Raw genomic sequence first — 18796 nt, 5'->3', positions numbered from 1 at the left:
TTGTCTTAGTGCTTAAAAGGTTTAAAATACCTTACAAATATAAGATGAACCGTTAGTTAATCATCAGTTCATCACAGTATTATATAGGTATCCTTGTTGTCCTTGCTGTTTTTAGTCTGAAGCATGCCTTCTCACCAACACTACAGAACTTTACCAGCTTCTGATTGGCTGATTCAATCATTTCTTCCCCTACAAAATGGTGCTGTTTCATCTATCTAACATTTTTTTCATCACCACCTCATGCATCCATGTAGTTTGACAGCATAACAGAAATTAAACCATTTATAACGATTTTGTAAAGTGAAATGTAGTACATTCAGATTAAACTAAGAACCATTTTTTATGCTCAAACTTGATCATCTCCTTTACAAACAGGTTTGACAGGTTTCCAGTGCAGCAGACAAAGTGGGGCGCAACAACCTTGCTTTTGATTGTTAAAATATTATCATATTACCAAAATAAAACCCTTCTGAATTTTATTTTGTAAAGTTATGCCTGTAAAGAAATTATGTATCATGGTTTGTATTTTTTATTGTATGCAAATACCATGTGAGTTAGAGTAAATCAAACAATATCAGCTTTATTTATACATCAGCTTAATGCCAGTTCATATCATTATTCCTAAATATTATTGAAGTGTTTCATACACTAAATTAAAAAATGTAGGGGGAAATACAGCAAAGATTGCGATGTGAGTAAAAAAAGGAAAAGAGGGGTCTAGTAAACTGGGAATAAATGTGAATGTTTTGCATAATACAGTAATTCAGTTTATTTAAGATAGCTTTTTAAAAGACGTGACAGTGTTTATACATTTGTATCTGTTCTCTAATTTCTAAAAATGTCAAATTTGAATTGATAACTCCATCATTTTAAGTCCAGTTTACGTATACTGTGCCACACCTCAGGCTTTTCTTCCTATTTCCCTCCCTTAAGAATGGCTTCTTGACAGCCTTTTCACACTGAAACCATTTCTGATGATGCTTCAGTGAACAGTAAATGAATCAGCTGAAGGTTCAGGTATCAGGTCTTTGCTAGATTTCGCCTAATTTTTAAGCACGTAACCTTCAGAATGAAATATCTATTATTTATCTATCTTCATTTAAGCCTGCTGCTTCTTCTTTTGTGCTCCACGTCTCCTGTCTTATCAGATGTTTTAAGGACACACTGGAAATCATGCTAAGATAATCACCTTGGTAATGGATAAATACAATTTTATATCTGTCAAACTGTTTGTTTTTTTTGGGTTGTTTTGTAGATTCAACTAAAGAAATGTGAACAAATTATGTTTTTTGTTGTTGTTTAAAATGTAAAAATATAAAATTGGTTCTCTTCTAACTTGTCTGCTCTTGAGTTAAGTGCCTTTTTAATATTTGAATGATTCAAAGATCAGAGTTCAGTCGGTTAACAATCAACAACAACGCTCCTGTAAACATGGTCACATACAAAACTGAAACGAAAGAAAAAGCAGCCAAAGAAGACCTTTGAAAGACCCACAGAAAGCCCGGATACCTGGTGCTCAAGAGCACTTAAAAAATAATGAGAAGGTCCGACTGCTTGTGCAAAATCAAACGAAATCAAGGGTGGCTCAAAATTTTTGCACAGCACTGTATTTATCTACCAATTAATCGAGTTAATATTTTTGTAATGTAAACAGCACGGCACCGCTGTCTTCCTCGCAGGCCGCACTAAACAAACACCGCCAGGTCTCCGAGGGTCACGATGACGACCTGAGCGCGCTGGTTGGCCGCGCGCTTGTGACGCATGGGCGCTTGTCGTGTCACGTGACTGCAGCCTGTAACGGGGAGGAGGTCTGCAGCTGTCTGGATGTACTCAGGCTGCAGAGAATCGAAACTTATCCGAGGAGAGGGAAGTGTCGGGCGGTTACAAACGAAACCTCCTCGGGGTTTGATCCTGTCAAAGTCTCTCCGTCTTCGTCCGGAAACAGCATGGCACACGTTTAAACTTTGCTTCGGCTCAATGAACTTCCTGGCTTCCTCTTCTTCTACTGGTAGGTGTGTCCGATGCTGGCCCAGGCTGGTCTCACAAACGGCCTCGCGTGCTGGATGTTTGCGCCAGTGATAAACGGTGAATGAGGCTGAATGTGGGGGTGTTTATAGAGGCTTGCAGTTCTTTTCGACTACTTTCAAAGGAAGCGGGTGTATCGAAGAGTAGCTCTGATACACCCACTGTCACAGCCACTGTCACTGAAGTTGGTATTTCCTCCTAATCCTTCTCCGTTTGTCTGTGTGTCTCCCACTCCAGTGGACAAGCATGGACCCTGGCCGAGAGAAACGCAAGGAGGAGATAAACAAAGCTCTGGCTTTTATACAGTAAGATCATTTTAATTTTTATCTGAGCGCACCCAGATAGAAAGTGAAACTGTCCCTGAGTTACTCACGCCTCACAGCCTAGCTGTGTCATTACGATTTTAACAAGTTCCTCTGCTCTAGGTCTTCCCTGGCCTATCCTGACCCCGACGGCTATCAGGTAGTGCTAATGCTGTTATGTGCTTTTGCTTTTTATGCCCTGTGCATAAAAAGGGCAGCTGGCCCTGTGCATGCTTTGGTGTGAAGCACTCTGTCTCTTTTTGCTACCTTCCTTCTTTCTATTCCTGGCTCTATGCAAAATCAAGCGCCGGATAGCTTTCTTTTGACTCTTTATATATATACTCAGTTCAGTCCATGTTTGCTCGCTATTAATGTTTATTGACCGTTGACTGTTTAAATGAAGAAACAAACCACATCCCCACTCTACACCTCCAGAACAATGCATAAACCCCACAAGGAAACCTGTAGACTCAGGGGTTCCAGCTTGAATACCATTAAACAGTGCACCTTTGTCTCTGTTACATCTCATGCAAGTGTCAGAAATCTAAAGGCAAAGTTGTGGAGTTCTGCAGCTGTCTTGTAGGTTGTGTTGATCCGTCTGCTGTGTAACATCCTGTTTATAGTTGTGGGTTTCAGTTGAACCCAGTCCTCTTCATATAATAATTCTGCACTCAGAAAACAGAAATTTTCTATAAAACATGCAGCAGTATGCGATGAACCATTGGTAGCTAATCTTGGATATGTGCAGTCCTAAGTGCACAGCATGATTCACTATCTTGTAGAACCACCTTTAGCAGCGATGACTTGGAGCTCTGGGTTTCTGTATGACTTCATCAGTTATGGAGGAATTTTGGCTCACTTTTCTTTACAACTTTGCTTCAGTCTGGTGATTCTGATCCTTCTGAACCATAGTAGTTCAACCTTTTTCTAATTGTACTGTCATGAACTTTAACATTTAAGGTGCGAACCGAGGCCTGTAGAGTCTGCGCTGCAACTCTTGGGGTTTTTGTATTTTCTCTGAGGATTGCACAATCTGACCTTGGGTTGACGTTGTCGGGACTTCCACTCCTGAGAAGATTACTATTTGTCTTAAAGCTTTCCTGCTTGTGAACGATCTTTCTCACTGCAAAGTGATGGACTTCAAAATGTTTGGAAAAGCATTTTGAAGTCCAATGATCCAGACCAGCAAACTGACGAAACTTCTGCTTTTATAGATTTGCTCACACTTGCTGAAAATCAGTTAATCAGCTACATTTGATTAGCAGCACCCAGATTGATTCCCGATGGGCCATTTTTGCACAGTGACTCCATAACTCTATGAAAAGTGAAATGTATTTTGGAGAAATGTGTCTACATATGAGAAAGAGTGATAATAAGTTATATATGATTTAACATAAACCAAATGAATTGTAAACACATTCAACATTTTTTTCTAATGCAGTTTAAAGTCCTGCTTAGAATAGTATTAAAATACTATACTAACCCCCTTAATGCAAATACGTGCATGTCAATATTAAGGTGGACCTTAAAAACATAATGTAACTTACAAGACGTTAGCGCAGGTCCGCATAGGTTAAAAAAAAAAAAGAGCTTCTTATTCCTTTCTTTTCTTTTGCTCCTCACAGGACTTCCTGACCCAGTTAGTGTGCAACCTGCTCGATGAGGGCAACGCCTTCTTCAGAGACGGCCAGTGCGAGCAGGCTGTCAAAGAATTCAGCGAAGGCTTGAATGTGTCATGCTACGCTGAAACGGAGGAGATCAAGATCCCTGAAGCTTTGCTCGAGAGCCTGTATGTCAACCGGGCGGCTGCCTACCACAGTTTGGTGAGATAACGTTTGATCTTGTGTCTGTGCAGCGTTCTGGGTATAGGAATGAAGTGGGGCAGGTTAACGTCTCATGCTGTGACATCTCACGATGAAGTTCTAGTATAGCAGCATGTGTAATACATATAAGGCTTATCTACCTCACTATGTAAGGGAGTGAGGGTTTTTTTTCTTTTTCTTTTCCATAGCTCAGACATTTTGAAACAAACGCTTGTGAGGAATTCTCCTCCACACCCAAATGTGCATGAGCCACATAAAAGTGGATCAACCTGAAATGATTGTTGATTGAACCTGAGCTTTTAATATCTATTAAAATCCCAGTGGTTAGTTGATAACATCTATATTTTCTACTTTAACAAAAACCAATTGTAAACATTCTTAAACATGAACTCCATGGCTTTTCCTCCACTGTGCTCCAGACTCACTTATGTTCTCTGCTGGTGGCTGGATTGTCTTGAGTAGCTCCCCTATTCACAAGGTGTCACCACAGAAGATGGATTAGATTTCATGCTGGACGTCCTTCTCGACACAGCTTTTTTGTTGGGTTTATGCCTCCTTCTGGTCTTTAACTGGAAGTCTTTCACACATTAGGTGAATGTGTTAACCAGGTTAGGGTTGGGATCATCAAACCACATTTTGTTGATAGTTTTTGAGGTATCAAAATTCGTCATTAAGGGGACAACAGAGGTCTCCAGATGTTGTCTTTACGGGTTAAAGAGTGCAGTGACATTAAAGATCCTCCAAAGAAATCCTCACTAAGTTATTTCAGACCAGACTGATCTACAAGCAGTTCCACAGAGCTGCTTGCATGGTTGTAAATTCCTGCTGAGGTGTTATAAAAGTTATGGAAATTTGGTTATCAGAGGGTGCATACGTGGCTTGGTGTGGATGTCCATGTGTCTTCTAATTCAGAGCAGTGCACAACACTGCAAGGTCACCAGCTGTGCATGCTTTTTTTTTTTCTTTCTTCAAATGGTCCAAACACACAATAAAATTCATGCCCAGGCGGTTTCAGGCTGTCCTGCTTGAATATGCTACTGTAGCAGCCCAGAGGTCTGTGACATGCACGTGTCCACGAATATCCAGCCAAGCCCAGCAGTGTTTACCAGCAGTCAGCACAGATATTGCCAAATCTATGCTTGTGTGATTACAAAGGCTAATAATAGTTGATTTAGTTTATGTCTACTTTTGTGGAAATTATCCCTGTTTTTGGAAGAAAAAATGCAAAAATCAAATGCTTGAGCAACACTGGAGCATGGAACATCTAATTTAATCTTTAACAAAGCCTACAGCGGTATTAAGAAGAAAAGGTAGAAATCCAATGTAGCATAACTTGGATTTACCATTCTATATAACTGAGGCTATCCTGAACCTCCCACCCCTCACACTTGATTTATGAAACCACTTATAAAAACAGATCTGTTCTGATTTACTGCCTCTAATATGTAAACATCACTAAATCATTCAGATGTGTTTGTCTGCATTCAAGGCCGCAGAGCCTTTGACCTGCATACCAGTGAAGTGCTCCATAGCAGCTACACACAGTTTAAACCAAGAGACTGTGATTTCTTCACCTTGTAGAGTCGTACTTAAAGCTAGATGGGAAAAGGAAGTAAAGAATTGATGGTATATTACTTTGATTTCTTTTGTGTGTTTCTCTCATGTTTTCCACAGGGGGAGTATGAACAAGGTGTGCTGGACTGCAACAGTGCTCTGGAGGTGTGCAAAGACAGCCGCAGAGCGCTGTACAAGAAGGCCCTTTGTTTGAAGGGGCTTGGAAAGTATAAGGAGGCCTACGATTGCAGCGCCAGCTATCTGCTCATTAACCCTCAGGTGAAGGATGGACAGAAATGGGAGAGTTTATGCTGATAGTCTTATAAAACGTTTTCAGTAAGAACTGTATATAAATCTGTTGGTTAAATCAGCAGCAGCACTGATTTGTAGAAGCAAGATACAGTACAGTGTAAACATCTTGAGCCACTCCTTATTACTGTTACGCCACTGAACACTGATCTATGAATCAGTCAAGCATAAGAAAGGCACTTAAGGTTCATCAAAGGATGAACCAGGGCTGTGTCTCTATATAACAAGAAACTTAGCAAATAATGAATTTTAAATAGTATCTTCAGACACTTTGTAACTACAGCCTGTCACAAAAACACATCCCCAATTCTTAGTGAAAATAAAACAACAATAAGGTGATTCCCAAATTTTGCTAATTAACAACTAGCAAAGACACAGGACCTGAGAGATGTCCCCAAGTCTTAGCCCTGTGACATACTGGTGTCCAGGATGTAAGTGGAAGAAAATCGCTGCATCTTTAAATCCCTGTTAATGTGTATGGAGGAGGTCAGGAGAGAGATTTCATCACATTCCTTTTTTCATTCATGTTTAGTAAAATTGAATCAGTTGTCTGCATTTCTATTCATTTAATTTTAATTTTTAAAAAAAAATGAAGGCATCCGATCGAAGGAATGCATTTTTTTCCATAACTGAAACGATGAATACTTTTTAACAAGATGAGATAAACTTATCTGTGTCTCAGTCTCGGTGTTGTTCATCGCATATATGTTAATTGTAGCTTGGAGCATTTCAGTAAATCCATTCGTTTACCTGTTGGCAGGACCAACAGGTGAATGAGCTCGCACAGGAACTGGCAAACCATCTAGGACTGAAGATTCGAAAACCTTACGTCAGCGCAAAGGTGTGTAAATGTTTAAATCTGGTTCATTGTGGGTTGTAGGACTTTATCAGCCTTCAGCTTAGTCATAGTCAGACAGGACACAGTCATTTTATCCTTCATCTGACAGCGATTTATGTTCTTCTCCCCAGATGTCAGGCGGTAATGTAGAAAATGGTAATGGCGTTGCACCAGGTGGGAATTTTGACATTTGTGCCTCTGTTACTCTCTGTTCTTGATCATTTTGTACACAAACACAAGAATGGTCCAAGTAAATGCACTTCTGTTCCTTTTTAGTCAACTTCCCCAGTGTGCCTCAGTTCTCATTTCCTTCCACACCTACCAGCTGCAGCACACCTACTAACTCTGCAGTACCTGAAAGGTCGGGCGCTATCGAGGACTCCGAGCTGATGGGAGATGACATAGACAGTCTGCTGGACTGTGTTTCTACTGAGCCGGAAACAGCTGAGGTAAACTCTAAGTGCTGTGTTTTTTTCCTTTCAGACCAGCGGACTAACTTTTGTTGCTGATGATGGAAGATGATGTTTGAGTGATATAAGTGCTGAAATGTTTCATTTGAGTGAAAATCAGACACGGTTTACTTCTTGTTTTGAGCAGCTCACCCAACACAGGGAATTCTGTTTACCTTTTACCTCTTTCAAGGCAAAGTATGGTGAGTCCTTGATGAGGTCTGAGTGAAATGCAACAATACTTAGAAATTAAAGAAGAGTCTACTGAACGCAGGCATATTTCTAGAGGGGTTTTTTTTGTTTTGGAAGATTCAGTGTCAGTGGTTTTCTTACAGACACACAAAATATCAACAGATCTCCCTAACTTTTGTTATTTGTAGTTATTTATGTCAGTACTGTTTAAAAATAATCTTGGTTTATTGTCACAACAAAACATGGATTATTAGTTTATGCTCTGCTTGGATTGGCAGGTTGTTGAGGATGTGCCATTCCAAACTTATTGCCAATACATTTGGAAAGTTGCAGAGTGCCCTCTGGTGGACAACATTGGCAATTATAACATGTTCGAAAGGCGTTTCTCAGAATCTTGTTGGGGGGTTTGTAGGTGCTGATGCTGATATACCAGCAAAAAGCTCATTTTGTCCAATATATAATATATGTTTTGGTGAATATATCTGTTGGGCTGTAAGATATCTGCTAATGCTTGCAAGCCTCATCAATAAACTGCATGGGTGCAACTCCCAAGCACACATCTCCTAACTGGCCCTAAGTAACAGGTTACTAAAATAGTATAATTTCACTCAGCTAAACATCTTGGATAGTTTGTATCACGCAGTAGGATATATTATTCAACAAATAATTCAATTTAAAATGCTCCAAAATGCATTAGAAGACACCACTCTGCTACAATCTCTGTGCCAGGATACCTGTCAATCAAAGCAACCCCCTTCTCTAACCTCCAGTATCTAGATGGGGAAGAAATTATATTTCAGGGGCAAGCAGGGCCACTTTATGCCTCCTTTTAAACACACCCCTGCTTGGAAGATTAGAAACAAGCTGTCAAAACAGTAGTAGTTGCTAACATAACTTGGGGACAGAAACGATGAAGTAAAACTAACAAACTAATAGGCATGAAGGACTTTATAGAGTCAGGTGATTCCCCTCTGTGCATAGTGGTTTTATTGATCCATTACTTAGGCCAAAATATTGATTAATGCAGTATTGTATATGGGTTATTTACCAGCTGTGTCGGCCAGCATCCATTCCAACTTTCATGTTTAATTATCCAGTTGAGGCATTGTCATGTTTTGCTTATGTTTTTTTTACATCCTGCCTCCTTTCTTGACAGGATGTATTCTCAGTGCCCAGCGGGACATCCACTTGCACACAAAGAGGCCCATCTGTCCTGCCCGCACCGACACCCCAACTACCCCCGGCCTTTTTCAGCTCAGCCGTTAACCAACTCAACTCCTTGGACTCCTTTTCTGGTTCTGGGCTCGGCACCTCAGCTGCTACACTGGATATCCTAGACGACCTCTCGACCTCTGAAAAAGGTGGTGTTGCAGATGCTTCAAACTTACTACTGACCCCTGCGAAGCTGGACGGTCTGGACGGTCTTGATTCCCTCGATTCTCTCGATGACGCCTTGGATAAGATGCCGAGGGCTGCTGCTGCTGAAGAAGTTATCGAGGCCAAAACAGAGCTGGATGTAGGAGAAAAGTCTCTTGATGAGCTGCTAGATGAATTAGATCCCTTAGAGACACTCTCTAATCCAAGCAGCCAGGGCGATCATGTCTCTAAAATTAGGAATAGATCCATGGACCGGCTTGACTCCCTTGATTCCTTGGACTCATTTTCCTCGATGGAGGGTGTTAGAGTAGCTTCGCCAGCAGTCTTAGTCGGGGGGTCTGGCCTGGACTCGCTCTCCGATTTCAACTCAGCAGGTGACCATGATTTATATCTGGCTTATTATAAGGGATGCTTTTTTGCTCTAACCTCCACCGATATACATTTGTATGATTCACATGCCCATTTAAAGATATTCAGAAAGGCTGAAGAACAGTTATTATTTAGTAATAACTGAAGCAGTCTGACCATTCTCCCCAGGGATTAACGGAGCATTTTCTCCCAAAGAACTGTTGCTCGCTGGATGTTATCTCTTTCTCATACCACTCTCTGTAAACCTTACAGATGGTTGCATAGAAAAATCCCAGCAGATCGGCTGAGTTTGAACTTCAGCCATGTCTGTGAGCCTAAATGCATCAGGTTTCTGCCGTGTGATTATATGATAAATATTGACATTAGTGAGCAGCTGAACAGTTGTAGCTAATGAAGTGGCCAGCTCCCCTTTAGCGTCTGAGGTTGGTGCTTCAGCCCTTTTACCTCATGCAGTTCATAATTTATGTTCTCTCCTTGCTCCTCAGGTATCTCAGGCTCTCATAGTATTGCGGCTCCAGTAATGCGATCTCCAAAAAATCATTACAAAGTAAGACTGATGATCAGGCTTGTGTTACGTTTGCTTTCCTTGTATCTTCCTTAGCATTAACTGATGTCTTATTCTTACCTTGGAAACAAAGGAGAAGGAAAACCAAAGGCCGGGTGCAGTGTATAACCCTCTGTCCTCCACCCATGAGTTCCTGCAGGCCTGCTCTGCTTGCTACCCTCGAGAAGGTATGGTAGGATTTGAGTGACATCAAAATGGTCCTGCTGCTTATCAGCTGGTGATGGTTTTACAGTGTGGGAAGTTTGATGCCCTGCTGTTCTCAGTGGAACTTTAAAAGAACTTGTTTTCCTCTTTAATGTTTGATGAATATGTTTTGTGTATTTGTGCACTAATTCCTTCACAGGTGTAGGGATATATACTTACGTTCACAAGCCAGACCTGGTCCACAACTGTAAGAGAGACATTCTGCTATGCAGACTGAAAGCCGACCCCCCTTTAGACTGGACCAGAGTGCGACCGCTGCCCATACTGAAGGCCTTTGGTGGGCGATTTCTACTTTGCAAAGGTAAGGAGCTCAAGATCAAGGTCATGAGTCTCTTCTATTTTTCATAGTTATTTACTTATTATTGCAGATAAATATGTCTTTAATGGTAAAGTCTGAAAATGGGGACAATCATGCATTTATAAGTTGTTGCCAGATAATCAACAATAAGGGACTAGTTTCCCACTTTTTCATTCATCAAGTTTAATTTCTTTTATGATTAAAAAATACAATTAATACAATTTTATTATACCAATTCCCTTAATCGTCTGACCAGTCTATTGGAAGAGAGAAGAATATTTTAATACACATTTTATGTACTTATTTATCTTTATTTAACCAGGAAAATATGACTGTTGACTTTCAAAATTTCTGACCTGTCCTGTTCTGGCCAAGACTTGTATAAACTAGTAACATGCATACAAATACACACAGAAAAACCCCACACAAGCCACATAACATACAGTTGATTTGAAAAATGTCTAAAAACATCAAAAATTTATAAACTTCATTGCGAGTAAAGCCTGAAACATCAATAAAATTCTTTTTCCTGTGCCAGAAACAAACAAGGGTGGTAATATTCAGGCAGAACATTTTCAGTAACTACATCCAAGTCATCTAAATTCCTTCAGTCAGACCAGTTCCTGAAGTTCAAGAGCAGCTGACTCATCACCATGTCTTTCCAAATATACGGGAACAGCGTAGAGCTTACAGTCGTTTTAGTTTTCAAAGTCACCCCAGAGCACAGTTGGTTCTTCCAGAGATATTTTAAGGACTCAGTGTTTCTTGTTTCCATATTCCCTAACCAGGTGAGCATGTTTTGAAAACATTGAAAAATGTGATAAATTTGAGGAAAATTGTTCAGATTTTCTGTTAATTTGCTGCAGAGAGTTGAGAATGAGCCAGCTGTGGATTGCACACGAATACTGTGTGTGTGCCTGTTAATACACTTCAAATTTCTGTGCAGTGAAAGAAGGAAGGCAGTAAAACTCGCATACTTGGTGTGCTTATGTGAATGAAATGTGTGTTTTCTTATATTTCCAGAGTTGCTGAAGTCTGGAGAGCTGGGTGTGTGTAAGTATGGAGAGAAATGCACGTTTGCCTACAACCAGATGGAGATCGATGTTTGGACAGAGGAGAAGAAAGGGAGGCTGGACAGAACCCGACTGTTTGGCACAAAAGCTTTTAAACTGGACCCTGTGAGCAGCATCATATGCCTCCTACAGGAAAACAAAGGCACGTTCATGTTCCTCTGTCAGGTTAGTGCACGTGAGCTGTGTTTATTTGAAATCTCTGTTTTTCTCTTTGATAATGGAGCAGGGGTACAAAAGCTCTTTAACCTGATCGGATTAATGTTAAAGATTTACATGATGCACGCTGGAGTTTCTCCATTTGTTTTGTGTTTTAAATGTTTAATCTGGAAACTTCAAAAGTACCACTTTCCATTTGTTCTTTTGAACTATGAGAGTTGAAAATGTGTGGCTACTAACCAATTTAAATGAACTATGGTACCCATTCTTCCAAGAGGAGTGTTCAAATATTCAACCAGAATTATGCCAGACGTTTGTTGATTGCTATCAAAAGTGTTGGCTGAGGTGCATCTTACTAAGGGACATTTAAACAGATATCAGTGGTAATAATTTATATAACCACTTATAATTTGTATAATGTTAAACCTGTGTGAATTTGAAAAAAGGAGAGTTCAAAGACAATGCAGTTAAATCTCACGATAAGTGGATGTAAACTGCTGACTGTATGTTAGCCAAAGCACACTATGTTTGTAATATTTGTGTCTGGATGTAGCACGCTTCCATCACGACAAATGTTCATTTCATTTCTAAGATGATCTTCTCCATCTTTCTCCCTTTGTTTCCGTCACCGGTCTCTCTTCCTTTCCTTTCAACATCTTCGTCTTCCTGCCGTGTCTCTCCAGGCGTGCTATGACAGTAAACCGAGAATAATCAGTAAGCGCTTCCAAGACGATCAGACCATCTGCTCTAACTTGGATGTTCGCCACAACTTTGATGCTAATAAGTGAGTGTGCTTACAACATACGGGTCATTACAAGTCCTTGTTCTCTCACCCACTCTCGCTTCTAATCCTGCACCAACTCTTTGCTCCGTATGCCTTCTCATCTGTCTCCATCACGCTTTCTTTTTCCCTCTGTGCCCATCAGGTGCTTGGCTTTTGTGGTGAGGACCCACAATGTGATTTACAAGAAGGTTCGCCCGTTGAGCATCCTGTGTCACATGGATCTGTGCAACCAAGCCATCCGGTACGGCTGTGTCAGAGAGGACAACTGCCACTACGCCCACTCTGTTATCGAGCTCAAAACCTGGAAGGTGCAGAGAGAAACAGGTGCCTGACAAATACTTTGCTTTACTGTTGTCATATTACTGTTAATTACTGAGATCAAACTTAGAACAACCGTTTGAGAGCTTGTGTGCTGAAATGATCTGAACCAAACCTGTGCTTTATAATAATAATAATAATAATAATAATGGATTGGATTTATATAGCGCTTTTCAAGGCACCCAAAGCGCTTTACAATACCACTATTCATTCACTCTCACATTCACACACTGGTGGAGGCAAGCTACAGTTGTAGCCACAGCTGCCCTGGGGCAGACTGACAGAAGCGAGGCTGCCATATCGCGCCATCGGCCCCTCTGGCCAACACCAGTAGGCAAGTAGGGTAAAGTGTCTTGCCCAAGGACACAACGACCAGGACAGAGAGCCCGGGGATCGAACCAGCGACCTTCCGGTTACAGATGCGATTCCCAACCCCCTGAGCCACGGTCGCCCATAATGTCACACTATTATGTTTTAGTAGTAAGTGCTTAATTCATCATTTATATAGCATCACTCCTCCTTAGTATGCCATTTACAGCAGTGATGTAGTAGCAGTGATACATGGTGTAACAGATGGATAAACATGTCTGTATTTATAAATGACATACTAAGGCGAAGTAATGATATTTTAATTATAGAAGTAAGCACTTGCTAATACTTTACTAATGCTTAGTGTGAAAATTAAGTTGCACTGAAGAATTGTACTCAATGAAAATGAGCTATACTATAAATAGAAATAATAAACAGTTAATTTCATTCATCGATGACACAAAATCCATCGCGATCTGCCAGTATTTCCACTGTGGAAAACATTCACTGCCACAATATTCATTCAAAAAGTCCATCAAAGTGCACCGTTGTCCTGTAATCGTTCTCCTTCTTTATGCATTTTTATTTTCAGGTGTCAGCCCTGATGAGATTGTGAGAATATCCGCAAAGTATCATGACAAGCAGGAGCACAACTCAAGCAAACAGAAAGGAAACAGAGTAAGAAGCATTGTGATGATCACTTTTATAGAAATAGTATTTTTCTTACTAATCCGTTCCAGTCTGGCTCTTCTTTAATGTTACTGTTATTACTGTAAATATGTGTTGGAGAGATGATGCTCTGTAAGGTGAATGTTTCATCTTGTCAACCATTCAGTAGATTTTGATATGAGGACGGTCATACTTATCATCAGTATGCTTGTAGTGGCCTGACAATGTGTGTGCGTTTGCGCTACTGCTGATACTAAATGCAGACTTCCATCCAGCAGCCTGTGACTTTATTTAACATTTCATCTGTGGACGAACGTCCCTTTTTTGTCATTTAAATTTAAACAGGTGCCTTTTGAAGGAGGTGGGAGCAAACCAGGAGGGGGAGGAGGTGCTGGGAAGAGTCTTAACATGCGGATGAAGTTTGCCTGCGGTCAGTGCTGGTTGGACGGCCTGATCAGTGAGCCAGACAAAGGCCTCAAGCACTGCGGTGCTAAAGCTAGACATGCGTGAGTAAAGTGAATACAGGTGCTCAGTTCCTGTACGAGTCTAGAGTTTTATTTTTAATATTTTATAATATTATGTCATATTAGGCGATCACTTCAGTGATTAAAACTCAATCATTGTCCAGTGCACCTCAACATGCTGTCACACAGCCAATTAAACTGTATTCAGACCTCCTGACCTTATGTGATTTTTCCCTCCAGGGTGTGTCTGGCAATGAATGAATGAGCGAATGAATCACTGAAAGAGAAACACTTTTTGCACTGCAGCGACTTCTCTTGTATTTCATTTTTAACAGTAGAACCACCAGGGGGGTCGCTTTGACCACGTCCTGCAACGACGGCATCAATAACAAGGAAGTCATTCAGCTCATTTTTCTCATATAAGAAATATTTAATTTTTTTTAAAGCATTTAAGGTTAAGTTTTAGGATTTTTATTCATTTTGCAGTGATTTTTAATATTTCATTTTAGATCATAAAGGTAAAATATATAGAGTTTGCTAATAAGCAGCACACATTTTAATAAATAAATAATTTTAAAGTACAACAGTGAAAGTTTATCACACAGTCCATGTTTTCTTTTCTTTTTGTCCCGCCAAAATTCACCATATGAAGAAAAAAAACTATTAAAAAAGTCATAAATAAGAGATGTTGGACTTTTAATCTAACAGAGTTACATGAATTTTAAAATGCCGAGCAGTCAAAACGCCCCCCCCTGGGCATTTTGTGTTGAAGAATTGTTTCACCAACCAATCGAATGATAATCCCTCAATGTCTGTCACTGCAGCTTCTCTCTTCCTCACCAGATAAATCCGCCAAAGCACGGAGCATATTTACAACGTTTTTGTCGTCACCTTCAGGTGGACTAAAGACAGGCGAGTGCTGCTGGTCAAGTCCCAAGAGAGAAGTAAATGGGTTCAGGTGCGACCACTGCCACACGCCAAGGATCTCCCTGCACAGTATTATGTAAGTCTGCACTTTAAAGCAGAAGGCATTTAAACCAAGGACTTGCATCATAGACATCATCCCTGCACTGATACAACTGAGGACTTCCCTCATCTTTGTTACATTATTTGGTGGCATTTGTAGCATTCCAGTAGAGAAGTTGGATACTTTGTCTCACAAATGGCACTGTGCGTTGTTGGTTGAACAGTAATGTGTTCCCCCATCACTGCTTAATTTCTTAAATTTTCACTTGTCAGTCATTATAAATTCTGATACCGATATATCAGCGAATAGCTATTATTGTCCGGGCAGGCTCTAGTGTTGATATTTCAAATGATGGGGAAGCGCGTCGTCTGCGATCGGTGTTTAACAGCGTGATGCTTTCTCCTGACAGATGTGTGCACAGATTTTGGAGAAGAGGAAATGTAGCTACTCTGGGGTCTGCACCTTTGCTCACAGCCCAGAGGAGAAGGACATGTGGATGTATATGAAAAATAATGACTGTAAGTTACTAAAAGCAGCCAACGCTATTTGGTTTGATTGGAAAAATGAAGGAAGCACTTCTTATCTGCATGAGGAGGGAAGTGCAGTTTGTACGAGAAGAGGTCCACTCACTGAATGTCCTCTCAGTGATCTGATGTTTGTGTGCCTGTAGTGAAAGACATGCAGCAGATGTATGACATGTGGCTGGAATTAAGCGGTTATAATCGTCAAGCAGATGGATGCACGGTCAACCAGCCCAGCCCTGAGGAAAAATACATCACTATGCCCACTGATTATGCTGAGCCAATGGTGGGTTTCACTTTTCTCTCTTTGTTTCAACAAAGCAAAAGTCTGAAAATCTTAAAACTCCCATATTGTTCTTTCAGTTAGTAAGAAAAGATGAGTATTTCTTCCCGTCTTTATTTTAGAGTGGCTTTCACTGCCGCCTGTGTGGCAAACACAGTAACAGCGAGCGGCAGTGGCAGCAGCACATTTCCACCGAGAAGCACAAGGACAGAGTGTTCAGCTGCGAGGGAGAAGATGAAGCTCTGACGTGGAGCTACCGCTTCCCGGGTACACGCTTTGAACTGTGCTCCAAGTAAGAAATTTTCCTGGATCAGTTTGTACATGCAGACAATGAATAAAAGTGAGCTATTATGCCTTTTTTTTTTTTTTAATTTAATAAATGAAGAAATTAAGACAGCATATGTACAAGTAATCAACTTGAGCCACTTCAGGCTTCAGTGTCTGTTTTAGTCCATTTTCTTTCCTACTCTTTGCTCTGATGAGGTCTTAGTGAGGGGAAATCCCGAGTATGGTCATCTCAGGGACACATATGTGACTGTGACCACAGAGGCCCCACCCACTGTTTATGGTGGACAGCCAATCAGAGAAAAAGCTGGCTTAAGTTGAGGATGAAAGGAGCTAAAACTGCTTGTTTCAGACAGAAGAAACTGACGGGCTGCACCAAGTCCACTGTGAACTGCAAATCATGCAAAACTACCTCAGTACAGTTTAAGAGTGAACATAAGTGAGAATAATAGATCCACTGTGTGAGGTGTAAATCACATGACCAGTTTGCAAAACCTGAGCTGTTGTAACAAACTGTGCAGCACAGGATATGAGGCGTTTGGGGACAGTAGAGAGCTGTAGGTCATTTGTGTGCAGGAAGTATCCAGGTCCTAACATACAGTAGGACTCTCACACTTTATCATCCAGCAAAGATTAAGTTATAAAGTCTGCTGAGTGAGTGGACTAAATCGTATGGTAGTGTTTAGTTAAAGTAAAGCTCACAGCATAGTGTTTCATTTAATAACTGACAGGTTGGATGGCAGCTGTCCTGATGGTGCATGCTGTGACTACGCCCATAGCCCGGAGGAGCTCCAGGAGTGGATAGAGAGACGAGAGTTCTTACGACAAAAGCTGGCCAAAGCTAGGGAAGATATGCTCGTCATGCCTGATGAGGTCGACTTTGGAAAATACAACTTCCTGCTTCAGGACTAACAAGAATTTGACTTTGTGAGCCAATTTTGTAACTGCCAAACAGCATTTCAGTTTGTCAAGAGTTTTCAAATTAAAACCAACAGCAGCAGTTCACTCGAAGACACATATATATTTAACAAACTTGAATTTAAAAAAGCGCATATTTTAATTTTCTTGTGACTTCACGGCGCTACATTCACAGCTCGTGTCTCTCCAGCCAAAACATTAACTGCACTGTGCTTTGAGCGTAAGGCTATGTGGTGCCACACTAAGAAAGAAAGAAAAAATGATCATCAGTGAAGATTTATAAAGGTTTCATATGCCATACCTGCAGCCTTCCTCGTGCCTTTGTTGTTTTACCTTCTGTTTGTGTTTTGCTCAATCAGGGAATGTTACTGAAGTGTGCCTTCATTGTGCAGTTCATTAAGAAAGGAGGTTTTCAAAACTTTCATTGTGCAATAAAATGTCCCCTATATGGCAAGCTGGCTTGTACTTCTGATTTATACTCGTGCAAAGACAGCAGAGGTCCAATTTTGTGTTCTGTTTAATACATTTGAACTAATTGAGTGGTAAGAGAGTACTTGACCCACATGACTATCTCAACCATGAAAGAATATCATTCCTTTGCCTTGAGATTCTTGGGTTGTTTTTGTAGTGTGCTTTGGATCATTGTGCATTTGCACTGTGGAGAGCTCTCTGATCACTTTTGTAGCATTTGTCTGAATCTGGGCAGAGAGTGTAACACTGTACACGTCACCATTCATCCTGCAGCTTCTATAAGCAGTCATAGTATCAGTGAACGCTAGTAAACCAGTTATAGTGCTATCTGTATAAACTATACTGCCAAAAGCATTCAGTCACCCATCCAAATCATTGAATTCAGGTGTTTAAATCAATTGTATGGCCACAGGTTTATAAATTTCTGCATTTATAAACCAGACTGCATTTATGAAAGAATGGGTCATCTTCAGGGGCTCAGTGAGTTCCAGGGTGGTCCTGTCATAGGATGCTATCTGTGCAACAAGTCCAGTCGTGAAATGTCCTTGCTGCTAAATATTCCACAGTCAGCTGTTAGTGGTGTTATAACAAAGTGGAAACGACTGGAAATGACAGCAACTCTACTATGAAGTGGTAGGACATGTAAAAATCACAGAGTGTGTTCCGTGGATGCTGAGGCTTATAGAGCACAGACGTTGCCAATTTTCTGAAGAATCAACCGCTATAGTCCTCCAAACTTCATTTGACCTTTAGATTAAGTCAAGAACAGTGCAGCCAGACCTTCATACAATGGGTTTTCATGACCAGGAAACTGCGTCCAAGCTTTACATCACCAAGCACAACAAACCGTCAGATTCAGTAGTATAAAGCACACACTGGACTCTAGAGCATAGACGATTCATGCTTATCCATATGGCAATCTGATGAATGATTCTGGATTTGGTGGATGTCAGGAGAACGGTACTTGTCTGGCTGCATTGTGCCAACTCTAAGGTTTGGTAGAGGGGAGATTATAGAGCGAGTTTGGTGTGGAAGAAGTTGACTCTTCTGACCTCAACACAATCAAACATCTTTGGGATGAATTACAGCAGAGACTGAGAGGCAGACCTCATGGATGTACTTCTGGAAAAATGGTCAAAATTTCCCATAAACACTACTAAACCTGCGGAAAGTCTTCCCAGAAGAGCTGAAGCTGTTATAGCTGCAAAGGTGCAAAGGTATATGCACATGCCATAACATCCCCATCATGTTTGAAGGTAATGTGGTATTCTGT

At 40.8% G+C, this 18796-nt stretch overlaps 1 protein-coding gene across 3 annotated transcripts; it reads left to right on the top strand.

Annotated features, from left to right (window-relative positions):
* Positions 1-1756: 1756 nt before the first annotated feature.
* Positions 1757-17506, top strand: LOC120717708 (zinc finger CCCH domain-containing protein 7B-like). Of its 3 annotated transcripts, none has more exons than XM_040005902.1 (22): positions 1761-2008; positions 2263-2330; positions 2451-2487; positions 3953-4150; positions 5825-5983; positions 6774-6854; positions 6983-7025; positions 7128-7300; positions 8649-9243; positions 9724-9785; positions 9877-9970; positions 10147-10308; positions 11329-11543; positions 12218-12318; positions 12461-12642; positions 13538-13623; positions 13960-14120; positions 14976-15081; positions 15455-15563; positions 15716-15852; positions 15972-16141; positions 16866-17506. In XM_040005902.1, exons 2-22 carry the CDS (start codon positions 2272-2274, stop codon positions 17044-17046), a joined length of 3111 nt encoding a protein of 1036 aa, XP_039861836.1. In that variant the 5' UTR covers positions 1761-2008; positions 2263-2271; the 3' UTR covers positions 17047-17506. The 3 variants fall into 3 exon arrangements, with proteins under 3 accessions (XP_039861838.1, XP_039861836.1, XP_039861837.1); XM_040005903.1 differs by lacking the exon at positions 1761-2008 and adding an exon at positions 2053-2085; XM_040005904.1 differs by lacking the exons at positions 14976-15081; positions 15455-15563; positions 15716-15852; positions 15972-16141; positions 16866-17506 and adding an exon at positions 14414-14911 and having other exon boundaries at positions 1757-2008.
* Positions 17507-18796: the final 1290 nt, after the last annotated feature.

Source organism: Simochromis diagramma, unplaced genomic scaffold (assembly GCF_900408965.1).
Source record: "Simochromis diagramma unplaced genomic scaffold, fSimDia1.1 OVJJ01000510.1, whole genome shotgun sequence".
In the NCBI taxonomy this organism is placed as follows: Eukaryota; Metazoa; Chordata; class Actinopteri; order Cichliformes; family Cichlidae; genus Simochromis; species Simochromis diagramma.
The sequence above is the reverse complement of the archived record's forward strand: the minus strand, read 5'-3'. Positions and strand labels throughout refer to the sequence as shown.

Excerpts from the sequence above, each read along its gene's own strand:
- LOC120717708 (XM_040005902.1), top strand. The coding sequence starts at position 2,272 with ATGGACCCTGGCCGAGAGAAACGCAAGGAGGAGATAAACAAAGCTCTG. Across the intron at positions 7,301-8,648 it reads CTGAGCCGGAAACAGCTGAG|GATGTATTCTCAGTGCCCAG; the intron begins GTAAACTCTAAG and ends CTTTCTTGACAG. Across the intron at positions 12,643-13,537 it reads GAAGGTGCAGAGAGAAACAG|GTGTCAGCCCTGATGAGATT; the intron begins GTGCCTGACAAA and ends TTTTATTTTCAG.